The sequence below is a fragment of the Halichondria panicea genome, chromosome 7 (assembly GCF_963675165.1).
Source record: "Halichondria panicea chromosome 7, odHalPani1.1, whole genome shotgun sequence".
Classification (NCBI taxonomy): domain Eukaryota; kingdom Metazoa; phylum Porifera; class Demospongiae; order Suberitida; family Halichondriidae; genus Halichondria; species Halichondria panicea.
This window is the reverse complement of record NC_087383.1, coordinates 6,012,406-6,030,001: the sequence shown is the minus strand read 5'-3', so window position 1 is coordinate 6,030,001 and position 17,596 is coordinate 6,012,406. Positions and strand designations below refer to the sequence as shown.

General features: G+C 38.9%; 2 protein-coding genes and 1 long non-coding RNA gene across 12 annotated transcripts in view; all 3 read left to right on the top strand.

Annotated features, from left to right (window-relative positions):
* The window catches only part of LOC135338505 (splicing factor 3B subunit 4-like), a 166,848-nt gene that overhangs the window by 126,953 nt on the left and 22,299 nt on the right, over positions 1 to 17,596 (top strand). The gene's annotated exons all lie outside the window — the stretch shown is intronic.
* Positions 1 to 17,596, top strand: part of LOC135338664 (uncharacterized) — a 31,608-nt gene that overhangs the window by 5,996 nt on the left and 8,016 nt on the right. The gene's annotated exons all lie outside the window — the stretch shown is intronic.
* LOC135338918 (uncharacterized) lies at positions 1,841 to 17,069 on the top strand. The gene is made up of 10 exons (XM_064535011.1): positions 1,841 to 1,850; positions 2,089 to 2,160; positions 2,301 to 2,387; positions 4,344 to 4,448; positions 8,077 to 8,172; positions 12,559 to 14,756; positions 14,909 to 14,999; positions 15,334 to 15,390; positions 16,150 to 16,499; positions 16,776 to 17,069. The coding sequence occupies exons 1-10, from the start codon at positions 1,841 to 1,843 to the stop codon at positions 16,779 to 16,781; spliced, it is 3,072 nt and encodes a 1,023-aa protein (XP_064391081.1). The 3' UTR covers positions 16,782 to 17,069.

Below are 17,596 nucleotides of genomic sequence, written 5' to 3'. Positions count from 1 at the left end.
AGGCAGAAAATGTTTTTCATGCGTCTGGAGCGTTCCACAGCCACCACAAGTAGTTGAAACTAGTTGTCCTCTAAAAGAAGTGATGTGTACACCAAAAGGAATGCAACAAGGAATGCAACAAATCAGTTGTTACACAGCTCACTGGTGCACACATTGGATATATTGGCTCAGTAGTGCCTTTGCCCTCGAGGCCTGTGGCCCTTGGGCCTAAGTCACTACTGAGCCAATAATTATATCCCATGCATGTGGCACTCCTGCATGTGTCACAACTATAACGTGGAAAGAAAAGGGACCGTTTGATAGATCCTTGTAGTAAAACCTCAGTGAGGTTCTAGGAAAGCTATAGACAGTGACAATATATCAATGCTTATGGCCTTGTAGAGTGAGAGGGCAGTGACTGGGATCATAACTAGATAACGAGCTACCTCAAGCTAGAAAATATAGAGCCTGAAAGGCCTGAGGAAGAAGCTCTTGTGATGGACCAACTTCTTGGATCTGGTAAGTCTAGAATAGCATCTGTAGTCTTGATAGCTTCAGTATAACTGTATTTAGGCTAGTTAGTACAGCAGTGGACATCATGAGCCACCATTGAACTTGTAAACCTGAGGTGAAGAAAACATTTCCCGGGAAAAGGACGTCTGCTGATACGACCTCGCAGATAACTTTCTGCAGATCTTGATTGAACTATGATTATATGTCGCCGTGAGAACATTGAGAACACGTCTTTAGCCACTCTGTGCCTTCATACAATAATTATTGTTTGTGTACATAATTGTGAATGTTTGTAAACAATTGCTAATTAGTGGGGTGGTCAGTTGCTAGGTAACGAAGATGGTGTCAAGATACCTCTGGGGTCTGCGCTACCTGTTACAAGTCATTTCAATGTATGGTTCATGATAATTATTATAATTATGAATTTTTAGAAAATTGTTTTTGTTTTAATTAAAACGGGGAAAGGGTTAAAGGCTCAATACAATGATAGCCAAAATTAATGATTTAGCAATAATTATGCAATATTATGTTATGTTACATGTGCAGTCAGGATTATACTCTGATCTTCAGCTAGCTACCCATGCACTGAGCAGCCTCATAGTAGTTTTACGTAATTTTCGTCTTTTCTGATGAACTATAATTATAGATGCATGTATACTGTATGAATTATCATAAAACCAAAATAATATTGTCTTGTTGGTTACGTTATTATTAGCTGATTATCATTGCTTGATTATGTGCATTCGTATCGAGCTAGGGACTCAGGGTGCTGAAACACCCCCTATAAGCTTGGGAACTATTAGTAATCAAGTTTGTACAATAATAATTATTATAGCTTGATCTTGATAAGGCCTAGTATTCAATTTGTGTATTATCGTAGTAATAATTATAACAAGAGTGTACAGAAACCCATGTGGTGGTTAGAGAGGATGGACGTTCTGATGATCAAAATTCTATTACACATGTAAAGTCTATATACATGCATCTATATAGGCATTGAGTGTTTGTAGGCAATTCTTAGATATCATTATAAGCAGAAGAAAAGTCTCGAGTAACAAGCGATTTGACTAGATTTTGGTTACGCGGTGGGCGGTATGAAATCATAACCGCGGCTATTCGGTTAATTGGGACTGTACAGGTTAACCTCGAATCTAATACCTAATTTGTGACTTTGTCTCAAATTGTTATGCTCTTTATTTAAACTTTCATACTTCAAATCACACCCGAAACGTCATGCATATCCGGCCGTAATAAACGTACATTAAAAACCTAGCTTGAGGCAGCCAGAACTACAGTATATATATACAGAGGCATGGCTGCACTTCAGGTCTGATCAAGCTAGCAATTTATGACGACTGGTATATTGAAGTGACTGTACTTAATTCAGAGACCCTGATGTGAGACCCTGATGTAGAATCATACATGCAGTATAGGCTTGTTAATTTGTATAATTATGAGGTTATCAATTAAGCCGTAAGCCCTTGCTCTTGTGACCATATCCAGTAGACTGTGATCCATTTTGCGCTGAACATTCTATCATGCATGCATATTTATTAGCGTAGTATATTCACAGTGCAATTGTTGTTCTCACCTCAGATTCTGCACTAGTAGTTCGTATCCTAGAGCTGACACTGAAATATGAAGGTGATGTAACCACCAAAGTTAACGGTGAGATTCATTATTAGGTGTACACTGAGTGGCGGTCATTTAATGACTAGCAACAGATGCTCCTTTTGTTATAGTATTAATCCACCCTTCACAAGGGTCTAGTGCTTCATATAATAACCACTTTTTATCGTTTTTTCCAGAGAACAATCGACTTCTCTTTGCTTGCAAGTTTGGGTACACTGCAATTGTCCGTTATCTGATCAATCAGTGCAATGTGGATGTCAATGGTGAGGGAATATCTTTGTACGCTGATTGCTAATGGCATGCATCACTTTACCTTTCTACCTACCCATTAATTGTGTATGTCTCAAATGATATCTTATATACCTTATGCAATGTTAGGCCCCCCATAACTCATTGTGTATGTCTTGAGTAGCCTCTACACAGGCTCTCCTTTTTCTTTTCTTTATCACAATAAGATAAAATACTGTATTAATCGTTCAATGAGATATTAATTGGAGGAATAAAGAAAGAAATAGACGTATAGAGTTAGGAAAAAGGAGAGCCTGTATCGGGAAGTCGCATGAGGGTAGAACGGTGGTAGAAGGGTGAAAATGAGCATGGGCATGCTGAGCTAGAGATGTTGGACTGTCCACGCAGAGATCTATGACTAATAAAACTTTGCCTGCAGCAAGCTGGACATGGACTTGGAACTGGAAGTTTGCAAGCACTATAGCTTAGGCTTAGCTAGATGATCTACTAGTCTAGATTGTGTGTTCAGATTCTATCACCTTTTCTTGTGTCTTTCTACATGGTATATATATAGTCTATATAGTATAGATCAAGAATAGCTTAGTCATCATTATCATATAGCAGGTAGCTACATGGCCACGCTGGTTCTCTGATCTGACTTGCAGCACAGCTTGAGCTTGGTGGTTGTCTCAGTATACAGTCTTATCATAGATATAAGAGGAGAGGGATGGGAAACACTACGTAAATAGCATTGACGATCCGCGTTTCGGTCAATGTTTTCTTCTTTATTTCCTCCAACCCATGCTTTTAGCTAGTACTAGGCTATAAACTAGCTACTGAGCTCCATGTATTAGATGGCTAGTGGAACAGTCACAACAAGGTAGCAGAAATAGTTAGTGAGACCCTCCTAGCAGTAAAAAGCAGCTTGGACAGGCAAATTCTTGAGAGGAGCTCTGTCTGTACCGTTGAGTATTCCAGTACAGTCACAGACATGATAGAGAATTATGGAAATGTAGCAAAGTTCTGTCGTAAATTACTGTGCCGATACGATGAACCAACTATCAATGAATACAAAGAGACATTTACCTATATTCAATCATTGATGTAACTTTCTAAATGGGTACACAAAAAGTCTGCTTTTAAAAACCAGCTTACTTAGACAAAAATGAACATTACTTACCAACCTAAAGCCGAGTGGCTTTGATTTTACTTGCATATACAATGCCCAGCTATATACTTAAGAAAGAGGGAATCATTAATATTTTGGGCTGTAGTCACAGCCTCTCCTTGTAGAAGGTACACAAAGCCACTAGATAGAGCCGAAACGATAATACAACACTCAAAAAACTGCCTTTGAAAGTTTTCAAGCTCTTGGTGAGATACACAACGCTTCTATGATGCACACTGCAGTAGGTGTGGATGCTCAGCACAGTACTAAGAGTCCCAGTGGGGAGCTGTGAATGATAGTAATAACATTTCCCGCTGGGTTGGCAGGGTGTCTTGAGCCGAAACGCGGATCAACCTTTGGCATTACACAGAAGTGATTGTCCGCACGTGCTCCGTTTCCCATCCCTCTCCTTCTTATATCTATGGTCTTATTTAACTCTGAATGCGTGGGAGAATACCTTACGTCACGACATTGTGGGCTACATATCGCCCACGTTCATAAAAATCCTTGTGATTCACGCGATTTCCCAAACCAGGCCTTACTTTTCTTAACTGTACGCCCATTTCTTTCTTTGCTGCCTCACCATGTCTTTAATGGATCTGGATGAACAGCAAAAAAAAGTAAGGCCTGGGAACGAGGCTATGTATTGAGTATAATATTATTATAATATACACACCACTTATACTGTGGGTATATAGTTGGGTAGATGCAGTATGGGACATGTAGAGGTGTTCAGGCAATAGTTGTTAGTGACGTTCATTAGTTATGGTTTCTGAGACAATGTGTTGTGCATTCCTGACACTGTCCTGACTCACCACTATAGGAGCTGTGACCAGTGATGGACTAACTCCACTGGGAGTGGCAATCAGAGAGGGGAAGCTGGACACTATCAAGTACCTCATCACCGAGTGCAATGTGGATATCAATAGTAAGTTAGTATACTTATTTGCATGCATGCACAGTAATGACATAATCACTTGACCTTTCTATATCCCAATTAAAACCCATTGCGTGTACGTCTCAAATGATACTTTACAGTAGCAGCCAATATAAAATACCCGTTCCGTTTACGTAGTATATATATACACTGGACGAAAAGTTAAATTTCCTGCTACAGTGCAGGCCTGAAATCCTGCACTTTCTCGAAGAACATCACATTTCCTGACCCGTCCTGTAGCAGTATAGGGCACAATTTCCTGTAGACTTCCGTACACCTATCCTGCAAAACTTCAGGATCGGTGCAGGAAATTGCGCCCTGTCCTGTACATCTCAGGAAATTTAGCTTTTTGCCCAGTGATACGTCCGTAGTACGTATTATAGATACGCGTTTTTTCTTATTCATGCAACCATTGTCATATACCCATGCAGCTCTGCACGCAGCTAGCTATATATACGGTGGCCCTGAGCGTTACTATTAGTTCACCTTAGCTACTTGATACTTTGCCTACCTTAGCTACTGGGTAGTTCTACTTGATAGTTCGCCTACCTTAGCTACTTAATAGTTCACCTACCTTCGCTGCTTGATAGTTCACCTACCTTAGCTACTTCGCAGTTGACCTTTAAACTGCATGTTAATTCTATTTAATGCTGCTGTAGCCGTACTGTACATAGCGACTAGAGATCAATAATGAGAGCTATACATATGCACGTATACGGGTACTGAGGATTATCTAACAGCAATGCAAGACTAGAGTACCACACCATGCAGAACCATTGTATAGTACAGAATTCTTGTGCTGCGATGGGATTAGGAGATACAAACGTGAACAACTTGAACTGCATGTATTGTATTAGTCTGGGGCCAGACTTTTTCTCAGAGGGGAGGGGGAAGAGAAGAAAAAGGTCTCTTAATCCTATAGCTCTATATTGCCCCAAGCTAGACTAGCTAGTATATTGTGAATAACATGTAACTTCCAAATGAATCGAGTGTGATACTCTCATCTTGCATTGCTGTTACCCATAGGGTAGCACTAACCGGCTGCAGATAATCCTCAGTACCTGTATATATACATGGAGCTCTCATTTATATTGAGTCGCATGGCATTAACATACAGTTCAAAGGTCAACTTCGAAGTAGCTAAGGTAGGCGAACTATCAAGTAGCTAAGGTTGTTGAACTACAAACCTAGTTGAACTATCAAGTAGCTAAGGTAGGTGAACTATCAAGTAGCTAAGGTTGTTGAACTACAAACCTAGTTGAACTATCAAGTAGCTAAGGTAGGTGAACTATCAAGTAGCTAAGGTGAACTAATATATAGTAACGCTCAGGGCCACCGTATATATAGCTATTGTGAAGTAGTTAGCTGTATAGCTATTAGCTATAGCTATAGCTAGCGTTTTCTAACCTTGTAGAACAGAGATAGGACTCATATTTATATAATAGAGACTGCAGACATTAATATCTTTTTAATAAGAAGTTGAAGAACCTGCATGTGAATGGTGCGTTATAATTATGTCTTTGTTATAGATCAAGAGCTATATAATTATATAATTATAATAAATTATAGGCTTAATTATACAGGTAGACATAAGCCATAGCATAGCTAAGTACTTGAGATGACTATAGGATTGTCTCTTAATCTGTTTGCCACTTTTCTACAACGTGCTTGCAACATGTAACGGTAAATAACAACGGTACAGTAAATTGTAACGCTTTTAATGTGATGGTGTCAAAACGGAAACGTTATGAAACGTACTACTGGTGTACTACGTAAACGGAACGGGTACTTTATATTGTAGGATCACGATAAAATCCGTGCCGTACGTCCATCACAGACAGACAGATGACTATATTATTATAATAGAGACTCGCTTCACTCGGCCCTATATAAAGCGCCTCATACTCAGGTGCAGGACTGGGACTATAGGCCTGTACCAAAATTAGGAATAATTAATTTTTTGAATAATAGGCAGTTTTTTACAATGTGAATAATAAATCACTGTGAAAATATATTATCCCACATTTTACGTATCAATCGTTATTCCAATCATTTTTATGTTGAAACCACATTTTGTGTGCTAATAAAAGTTTGTTATTAGCTGCTGAAATTAAATCCCATTAATTATTTATGGTGCTATATATAATTTGTAATAAAATTATTATATACGTGTTTTATATCATTGCTGTGAATGTTGAATAATTTGAATGAAAGCACCGCAGGTGCTGATGCCTTGGTGGAGATGCCAAAGCTACATAACATAAAGCTACTAATAGCTTTTTTATACTGATGAACATTTTGCTGCATGCAAACTCAAAGAGTAATAATCGACCATGATTGTTGTTAAAAACGATCGATGCCAAAAGTTAAAGTCTAAAATTAGTGGCTGCCATCAGCAGAGCCTTACAGCTCTCCTCCTCACTCTTGCAGCTACCAATAGCTATAGCGCAGAGCTAACTACAATAAGTAGAGTAGTATAACACTCGGTATACTACGTGCTCTTCTGAAAAGGCTGCAATGGCATTCCGAGTAAGCAATACTCGAAAACGAAGCATTATTTTGCAAATTCACGAATTAAAATCCAAGTAAACATAACCAGAGGCCTATAGAAACTCTTACTTGCACTTGATTCATCCTTGAGCAGCTGCAGCAGTCTACACACACGCACACACACACACACACACACAAACACACACACTACCGTATACCTCGCTTGCTCATGCGCACTGAGGCATAATAATAGGATTAATTTGAATGAAAGCATCGCAGGTGCTGATGCCTCGGTGGAGATGCCAAAGCTACATAACATAAAGCTTATACACGTAGTACGGTATACATGATGAATTATTTGCATGCTGCATGCAAACTCAAAGAGTGGGTAATGATCGACCATGATTGTTGTTAAAAACGATCGATGCCAAAGTTCAAGTCTAAAATTAATGGATGCCATTATCAGAGCTTTCTTCTCACTCTTGCAGCTACCATGGAATAGCTAGCGTTCTGGTGCAGAGCTAACTACTAAGTAGAGTAGCAATTATACTCGGTAAACAAGTTTGGCTACGTGCTTCTCCGAAAAAGCTGCAATGGCATTCCAAGTAATCAAAACCAGGCATAACTCAAGAACGAAGCATTATTTTGCAAATCCACGAATAAAAATCCAAGAAAACATGACTAGAAGCGTATAGAAACTCTTATTTGCACTTCAGTGATCCTTGAGCAGCTGTAGCAGTCTATACACACACATGCTGACACACAAACACACTACCGTATATACCTCGCTTAGGTGGATGAAGTAAATAATAGGCTGATAAAGTGCGAATATGAATAATAGGTGAAAAAATTTGAATATTTGGCACAGGCCTAACTGAAACCAACATTAAAAATTATTCAAATCACAATAAGTATTTGAAACTGGGCGACAACCCAACTTCCCCCAATTAAGAAGTTTATAAGAGGTTGCTGCTATAATTATACTGTATATCATAAAATTATTTATGATGAAATGAAACAATGCATGCATGCATGGTTTCCATTATTATTATTATAGTAAAGTCTCACCCACTAATTAATCAGTGGGGTGGTCCTTTTTGTCACATTGTTTGATTCACCACTATTATAGTCGGTGACGGGCTAACTCCACTGGGACTAGCAGTCGAAGAGGGGGAGATGAACACTATCAAGTACCTGATCTCAGAGTGCAATGTGGCTGTCAATGGTAAGTTAGTAGATGTTAGCTAATACAATATCAATGTGCTGAAGTACAGGTTATGTGTTACTTGTATGTATACAGAATAAAGTAAATTCTTCTTCTGTTTGCGTCAGTGGCAGATCCTTTAGGGGCTTGAGCACCAGTTTGATGACGAGCCTATAAAGGATAGAATTTATAGAGGTAGCTATAGCTCTATCATTGCATGCATGCACTGGATAGCATAATTATAGCTCAGCTAATTAATACTGTGCGTATGAACAATTATTGATGAGTCATGCAGGAAACATTATCGTGATTTTCTGCAGAATAGCAAAAAACAGATGGCCTTTTTTTAGTAAAGTATTTTAGCGACTTTTTAGTATGCAGATGAAAGTTAGTTAATAATTATAGCTATACAACTAAGATACAAAGAAGACAGTGTGTCAGCTTTCACGCTAAAATTAAGGAGTCTGCTTCCCTGCATGGCCCTGCTACGAAGTGTATACCATAGCGGGTAATTTTCGTTGGTGCAAATTTTCGTATGAACGTTCTGCCCAATTAAATGTCACTACACAGGAGAACGTATTGCGTTAATTTGTATGATGCTCTATATATAATACGAAATATATACCACCATAGGAAAATATTGGTATAATTATAGTTACCGTACCCTCGCGAAAATAAGCCCATCTTGAATAAACACCCATCCCCACTTTTGCTTCGAAGTTCTTGCACGAGGGTATTTTCACTCGATTATAAGCCCACCCAGAATAAGAAGTTGAGCATGCGCAGTAGCTGAATGCCACATGTTCACTATTAATTTTAGTGAAGAAAGGAAGTTTTAGGTAGTAGCTAGTAAGACTATACTCTTTGCTGGACCAAGATCAGACATATAACTTTCTCTGTATGGATCTGTTTGCCCCTGAAGATGTATATGCAGGGAACAAGCAGTCCTATATGCTGAGAAATGAAAACACAAAGTCCAAGAAAGTCGTCACACAGGCTAATTTTGCAGGTTACCTTGCCTTGGTTTTCTGAAACAAAGTACCTGATAGCTGCTCTGTAGGAGTATGACCTACCATCCTAGAAGTTTCTGCTACATTTGACGTCAACAAGCATCCACTTCTTCATGTTGATTCTCTTGCCATGCTTTGATCATAATATACTCATGCATTAGTTTATAAAATTGTTGTAGTCAATGAAATGTTCATACTATAATATGTATTAAAATGAAAATACAATAAATTAATAAAGAATAATAATTATTGTCATAGAGCAAAGTGTAAACCTCGATTTGAGGCCGCGGGTGGGCGTATATTCGAATGAAAACTCGTCGTTCGCGATTAAACGCCCAGTCCCCTAATAAGCCTAGAAAAAGGGTGGGTGTATTTTCGTGAGGGTACAGTATATGCAATTGCAAGTTATAGCTCCAAATTAATAATACCACGTGAAAGATTAAAAAAATAATGACGGCAACAGTAGTGATAATTGTTTGCACGCTGTGTGTGCACGTTGTAGGTACAAGCACATGCACATTGAGCGGGTCTTTCACGTGGTATTAGTAATATCCTGCCTCGAGACGCTTTGTGCAGTATACTGTCGAAGTAGCCTACACATGCAGGCTCTCCTTTTCTGTTCTTTATCTAAATCGTTCAATCTATAATTATTACTAGAATATTTTGCTGGTGAAAAACCTTTGCGAATGAAAGCACCGAGGGTGCTGATGCGAGGTGCCAAAGCTACATAACATTCCTACTACATGAATTATTGATGAACAATCTTGCATTGAATTTGCTGCATGCAGGCAGAATCCAGAATCACAGAGAAACTCAAAGAGTGGGTAATGATCGGCCATGATTGTTGTTAAAACAATCAATGTCAAAAGTTCAAGCCAAGGATAATAGTAGTCTCATGGATCAGCCCCCTCCTGAGAAGGGGTCTGAGCACTCTTGTCTTGAGGTCATTTCACAGTGAAATGTGCCAGACCAATGGAATGTAATCAATTCCTGACCTAACGCCCCCGCGTATTTGTTTATATTGTACAAAGCATCAAGCGCAGGCATCTCTCTATCTCTGAAGAAGGTGCTTCAATCTAATTACATGCATGTCTTTTGCCTGTGGTGCTAACTCTCTGTGCCCAAGGACCCCTGCTTGGCTTGCTTATGCTTCTTAGCAGCGTCTATGTATGAAGCGTTTACCATGCGTACTAGGCATAACTCGGGGACGAAGCAAATCCAAGTAAACATGACTAGAAGCCTATAGAAACTCTTACTTGCACTTTATTCATCCTTGAGCAGCTGTAGCAGTCTACACAGACACACAGACACACACAGACACACAAACACACTACCGTATACCACGCTTGCGCATGTGCACCAAGGCATAATGAGCCCAAGCAGCAAAAACTTTGACCCTTTGCGATCTAACTATTGCGTTCTGGTAAGGATCGTGTGTATTTACTAGTAATAATTTTAGATTTTGCGATTTTATTATTGCGAATTGATCAACTCGCGAAGTTCACATATAATTATGTTTGTTCAACGGAAGGAATGGAGGAATAATTATAGAATAGAGGTATAGAGTTAGCAAAAAGGAGAACATGTATATAACTATATATCGGGAAGTCGTGTGAGGGTAGAAGGACGGTAGAAGAGTGAAAATGAGTGTGGGTTTATAGTGCTAGAGATGTTCTACCAGTCTATATTGTGTGTTTAGATTCTATCCATACAATATATAATATATTTTTCTTGTGTCTTAGATCTAAACTAATAGCTTAGTCATCATTTTGCTTCTTTGCTAAAGCTAGCTATCATAGCATGATAATTATGCTAGCCTCCTTCACTGGCCCCTTCCCTGATGTGTAGTGCTGCAGCTGGATATTAGCCATTGCTCCTGTACAGAGAAGTAGACATTCTAAATAATAATTATGTGTAGATCTATACATATTAAAATTCTCATATTAAACAGGTTATAGTGTCATTGTCGACGAGCTGATGATGGCAGCACCAAGTTCTCTATAGCTCACACTCTTCACTTGATCCATAATATTATTAATGATGAAACTATAATAATATAGTCTACCTATCTTGCCAAACATGAACAAGACTGATATAGAATAGGGCCCAAACAAAAATATATGACCTTAACAAGCTTGACAAAACTTTATACCTCTTCCCTTGTTGTTCAGTCTTCAGAATAATTTTTTTCATAAGCTTCAGAGAAGAGAGAAGCTCAGCTAAGAGCCATTCCCACACAGGGCCAAAACAGTTCATTTACAGTAGTATACAACGTTGTACACTATCAACTTTCTTTGTAAACTATGAAGGAAACTATTGTAGATGAACTAAAATTCAACAACATTGTAAACTATGATGTACACTCGCAAGTACAAACATAGTTTACAAGCTGTAAACTACCACTTCTGGCCCTGTGCCAATAATGATAAAACGGGAACTGGCTTCTATAGTACACGATATTAGTACACGAATATAAAATTTATGTCTCGAAAGTGAACGAGAATATCCATTCTTCAGAATCTGACGAACGACTGACATGTGCAGACAACTAGTACCAGGTCTAGTTATTCGCCTAACCATTATAAAAGCGAAAACTCGGCCTGGGATCGAGGCTAGGGTCTGGATTACTAGTTACAAGTGATTTAAATGTATTCATAAGATATGAAGAAAAAGGTGTCTGTATTTTGAGCTGGGAAAGGTTAACTGTCATGTTGAAAGGTCTGCTCCCTCTGGCCCTGTTTGTGAGACTCTCTGATTGTTGTGTTCTGATTCTCTCCATGGCTCGTGTGTTCTGGCTCTCTGACTGGCTACGTTATGCTGTGAGACAGAGCTCCTTAATTCCTATAAACAGCTCACAGAAGCAACAGCTACAACAAAACTGATTTAGAACCTTGGATCTGCTTTATTCAATTCATGTGAATGTGTTTCAGACATCTCCCAATATACAGTATCGAACAAAAAACATTGTTTTATCTCTATTATTATTCTACATGTGTATTTTGATGACATTATAACTCGTCAATGTGTGGTTTCTATGGTTAAAGTTACTGTAATTTAATCTTAAAACATGGGCGTAGGCGTAATGTAGCACGACGCTTGGCTTTACACATTCGTTATTGCCCTTGTGGTCACGGCTCAGTGAGTTCTGTCATTATTTTGTAGTACTCGCAATTTCTTTGATGTACGTCGTAGAGATGACGCAAGACAATAATAAGTAAATCACAATACAATTATAATTACCTACACTATAATTATGCATTACACAACACGTGAATGTATAATTATGAGATATCTTCGAATAACCAAAATATGGATGAACGAATCAGGTTAATATTATTATAGAGTACTGCATATACATGTACTTTCAGCTAGGTGCTCAATGATTATTCCATTACAGATGTTCTTCTACTTGCCTGCCAGTATGGGGTTACCAAAATCGTGGAATATATTTTGAATGACGTTGTTGGCTGTGATCCCAATATCAAAGATGACGATGGACACACACCACTCTTTCTTGCAAAGAACAAGGAAATCATTCTACTCTTGTTGCAACATGGAGCTACTGCCGAAGATGTCTATACCAATCATCGCAAAGCTCTTGGTAACGTGTTTTCAAAGGATCCCCTGAAAAACCCAGTGAAGATGCTTGTTATCGGTCATGGTGGAGAAGGAAAGAGCACTCTCATTGAAGCAATGGAACACGAGCCAAGTGCATTCACATCTCTAGTCAGCATCTTCGTCTCTCCTAAAGAAGTCGATGGAGTTAGCAAGAAAACAGCCGGAATCATCCCTCGATTATTCAAGAGTCGTGTCTTTGGAGATGTGTTGGTCTATGACTTTGCTGGTCAAGAGGTCTACTACAGCAGTCACGCTGCCATTATCAAGAATACCGTCGATACGTGTCCACCCGTTTTTGTCATGGTAGTCGGTCTCCAGAATAACGACACCATCACAGCAACCTCTGTCTCCTATTGGTTGGGAATTGTTGCCAACCAGTGTGCCAATATGGAGGGCAAAGCACCACTCATTGTGGTAGGTAGTCATGCTGATCTCGTGACAAGCACACAAGCGGAGCAAAAGAAGAAAATTATAGTACAAGCCATTCAAAAGTTTTCGATGTTTGATCTTGCTGGTTTTGTTTCAATGGATTGTCGCTTTTCAAGTTCTGATGGCATGACAATTTTTAGGGATATTGTTGGAACTAGCTGTGCTTCCATTCGAGAGCGGTTGTCTGTGAGCCTCAATGCTCATATGTTTCTTGTCCACCTTCTTGACAAGTACTCGGGTGAGATTGCTGTAACCCTGGAAGAAGTTCAGGGGAAAATGAAGTATCGAGTTTCTAGAAAAGATGAAAATGTTCTTTCTTTTGTGCCTACCAGCATTCCACGACTTGTTGATATCTGTGTTCAACTCAGTGACAAAGGTCATATTCTTTTCCTTTGCAATGCTTCCTTTCCAGAAAAGAGCTTTATCGTTATTGACAAATCGAAACTCTTGGCTGAAGTAAATGGGACCATTTTTGCTCCTGAAGATTTCACACAGCATTGTGAGCTTTCCACAAGTACTGGGGTTGTTCTAAAATCAGATCTCGCTAAACACTTCCCCAATTTCAACATTGACATGCTCATTGGATACTTGTTTCATCTCGAGCTAGCCGTTCCCATTGAAGACAAAATAGTGCTCAGTCTTATCGACAAGCATCTTCCTGCAACGTCTGTGTCCGTCTCTGGAGGCTTCATCTTCTGTCCAGCACTGATCCGATTGGAAGCTTCCAGCGAACCAATGGCTACCACTATTAATTTCCAGTACAGTTTCAACTGGTCCCTGGCCTGTGCACACAATGACCATTTTTTCAACCCTCGATTTCTTCACGTTCTTCTCCTTCGACTGTCTCTGTCGCTTGGTCTTGCTCCAGTGGTGGACACTGACAATCCTGCCTTGCAAGGTCAATGCTCGATCTGGAAGACTGGTGTGTGTTGGCTCACTGAGGATGGAATCAGAGTCCGTGTTGAGGTGATGGAGATGAAGAGTGTCACTATTCAACTACAAGCACCTAAGGTCTCGTTAGATGTACTCGATGTACGATCCACTGTTATCAACAAAGTGGTTGAAGCTGCTCGTGAGTTTTGCCCCAACATAAACACCGACGAACGGTTGTTACCTTCCACTGACATCGCTGGTGCTCCATTGTTTAGTATGAAATCTGTTGCTAAAAGCATTTCTTGTCAGAAGGAATTCGTTAAATCTACCACCAGCACACAAGTTGTACCCGTGGGTGAGCTGCTGCAATCTGAGGTGTACGCTGATCTCGGTGAAAATATTCTACAAGGTCTATGCAACGAAGGTGACCCAGCACACAATGAGAAACTCTGTGATGGACTGCTTTCAGCTCTTTCATCTTGTTGGAGCAAGAATCGTGAACTGTCAGACATCGTTTGTTCAGTTGTTTCTAGAGCTGCTGCTAAGAGCACACATGGAATGAGTGGCAGTCTAGAGCATGCCCTGAGGGTGTGGAGGGACAGTGGTGACGGCACTTGCAGAGCATTGAGACTGATTCTGGATCCACTCAGTGTCTTTTCTGGGAAGAACCCTCTCGTGAGTCATGGAAACTAATTGAAAGTTCTGTTTATGCATGCCTTATAATTAAATATCAACTCTGGATTTTGTACATAATCGTCTCATGTTTTCAGACCCATAAGTTAAATTTGTTATGTTGAAATAATTATACTTTTGTCTCATGGTTATAGGTTTTGGCAGGTGTTGCTCCTACGTTATTTTGTGAAAACATGTTGCCACAGCAACCTGAGGAGTCTGAACCCTCACCCAGTTCAAGCACACGTGAGTATACTAATTTGCCTCTACAGGGCCTGCATGTATAATTAATACTGCTGTCCTGATAATTCTATATCGTATAGAATATTTTGCGGGTGAAAAACCTTTGCGAATGAGCCAATTCAGCAGAAAATTTGACCCTTTGCGATCTAACTATTGCATTATGGCAAGGATCGTGTGTATTTACTAGTAGGTTTTGCGGATTTATTGTTGCAAATTGATCAACCATCGCAAAGTTCTCGAATGTTTGATGCTCACAAACAAATCCTTCTAGTAGCTTTAGGTGTGCGTAGTTGTCTTAAATTCCTTTGAATGACTTGTATTTCCCCTATTATTATAGATGGAGCCACACTGACAACTATTGAGAGGACTGAAGTCAGACAACCCTCAAGCCCTGGTCAGCTAGAGATCTATAATTGTTCGAAGTATTCTGTCTCCTATAGTGTCATCATAATTATACCTAAAATTGAGCTATAACTATTTTCACTATAGCTATACCCGATCTAAAGCGCTAGCTTTTTGTTAGCTACAATACTCAGAAAATATCTGTTAAAACAGCTAGCTAGCAGTAGCCATTTGTGAAATTGATCTCTTTGGACACACCCTTTAATTATTCCTATGGATGTAATGCGCACGCGCGCTCATTCCCCATGTGTGAGAAAATAATATCCAAGATTCAGATCCAGATCCTCCTGGCAGAATCATCTTTGTCTTGAGGGCCTGGTAAGCCACAAAACACTACCATAATTATAACAATAATTATAGATATATGCATGTACACATGTACAGGTCTTTTCTTCTTAGATATTATATATACTAGCTGAACTACAGATCCTGGAAGAATCAATTTTCTTCTTTCTTGAGGTCCTGGTAAGCCACATAATACAATAAATAATAACAACAATAGATGCATGTAAATAAGTCTTTTCTTCTCAGTGACTTTATATAGATAGGCTAACTTTAATATAAAATTCATTATAGAAACTAATATAACACTCTAATACTTTTGAGCAAAAGCAAAAACATGGCGAGAGGCATTAGCACAGCGCCATCTTGAACACTAGTTATAATTATGTACTAATACTGCAACTGAAATGTCATACCCCTAATCTGCCAGTTTGAATGTATAATGGTAAATGCTCAACTCCTTGTATAGGCACAACCTCTGATGAGGGAGGAGTTGGTCTTCAAGAGTTGATGGACAGGTACCGTGTCAATACCGTCCAACTTGATAGAGAGATCCCTGATAATGAAGTCCCAGTCATAGCTGCCTATTTCGACAGTTTGGAGCTCTACTCTCAAGCAATGGGTCTGAGTGCCGCTGATCAAAGTACTGTGAAAACTAGCCTCGTTCAATACGATGCTCAGTCAGCCATGGCCAAATGCTTATCAATATGGAAACAAAAGAACTCTTTCAAGGCCACATTCAGAGCACTGTTGGAGCTGCTACTGAGGCTGAATAGAACGGAAGTAGCTGCTCAAGTCTGTCAGTACTTGACTCAGAATGTGAGTACTGTAAAACACTTTAATTATTATCATAATTATACATTCATGTGCATTTATGCATTTTGGACATTAATCTTATTTTGGGGTTAGTTTTATCAGCTGAATTATGTAGATGCCCATATAATTATTATACTATAATTATACCTGAGCCCTATAATTATCTCAAACTAATAATTATTGTAAAGTTCACTTAGTCTCGTCCTGCGGCATGCAGTCATAATTATAATCATTACACACATGCAGTTGTATAATCACTAACTGAGTCCTCCCACACAGTCATGATGATGGAGATGGAGCAGTTCTAACTATCAATGATCTAATGCTGAACACTAACAATAATTATTATTACGTATTCTATACCCTATATAGCTTAGCTCTGTCATTTACAGTTACCGTATATCTTCTAATTTATCGGACACTTCTAATTACCCCGGACACTCTTTTGGGCAATTTTCGTTGTTCTAATACAACGGACACTCCAGTGCTTTAATATTACATTTGTTCTAAATATCCGGACAATACTTTGAAAAGTAGAGTTTACATTCACAGACGGCAAGTAAGACTTGGAGTGCTGCAGTTAGATAGCTTTGAGTAGCTAGTTTTAGATAGCTAGTGCAACTATTTAGTCATACCCTGTTCTATTAAACTTAGCTAGCTCGCATGCAGCTGCTTGCTTGTTCTAATTATTCCGGACACTTCGCATGATCTATAAAAATCTGTTCCAATTATACCCGGACAATTTCCAAAATAATTATTTTTTACTGTCCGATAAATTAAAAGATATACGGTAACTATTATAATGCTGATGCTGAACACCAATAATAATATATAATACGTATCCCTAGCTTAGCTTTTTCTTTTAATTAAAGTTAAACTATATGTTTTTGTCAAAAGTTTTACACCAAAATGATTGTTCCGACTATTAAATGAAAAGTTGGAAATTAACAAAATCTATAATTATTATAATTATACATGCAGATTAGAAAACATCACCTCTGCTTATGCCTCTGAGGATGTGTCAAAATGGAAAACTCAAAGGATAGGAAATGATCATGATCGACCATTGTTGAATTGATTTATTATTATTAATGGCATAA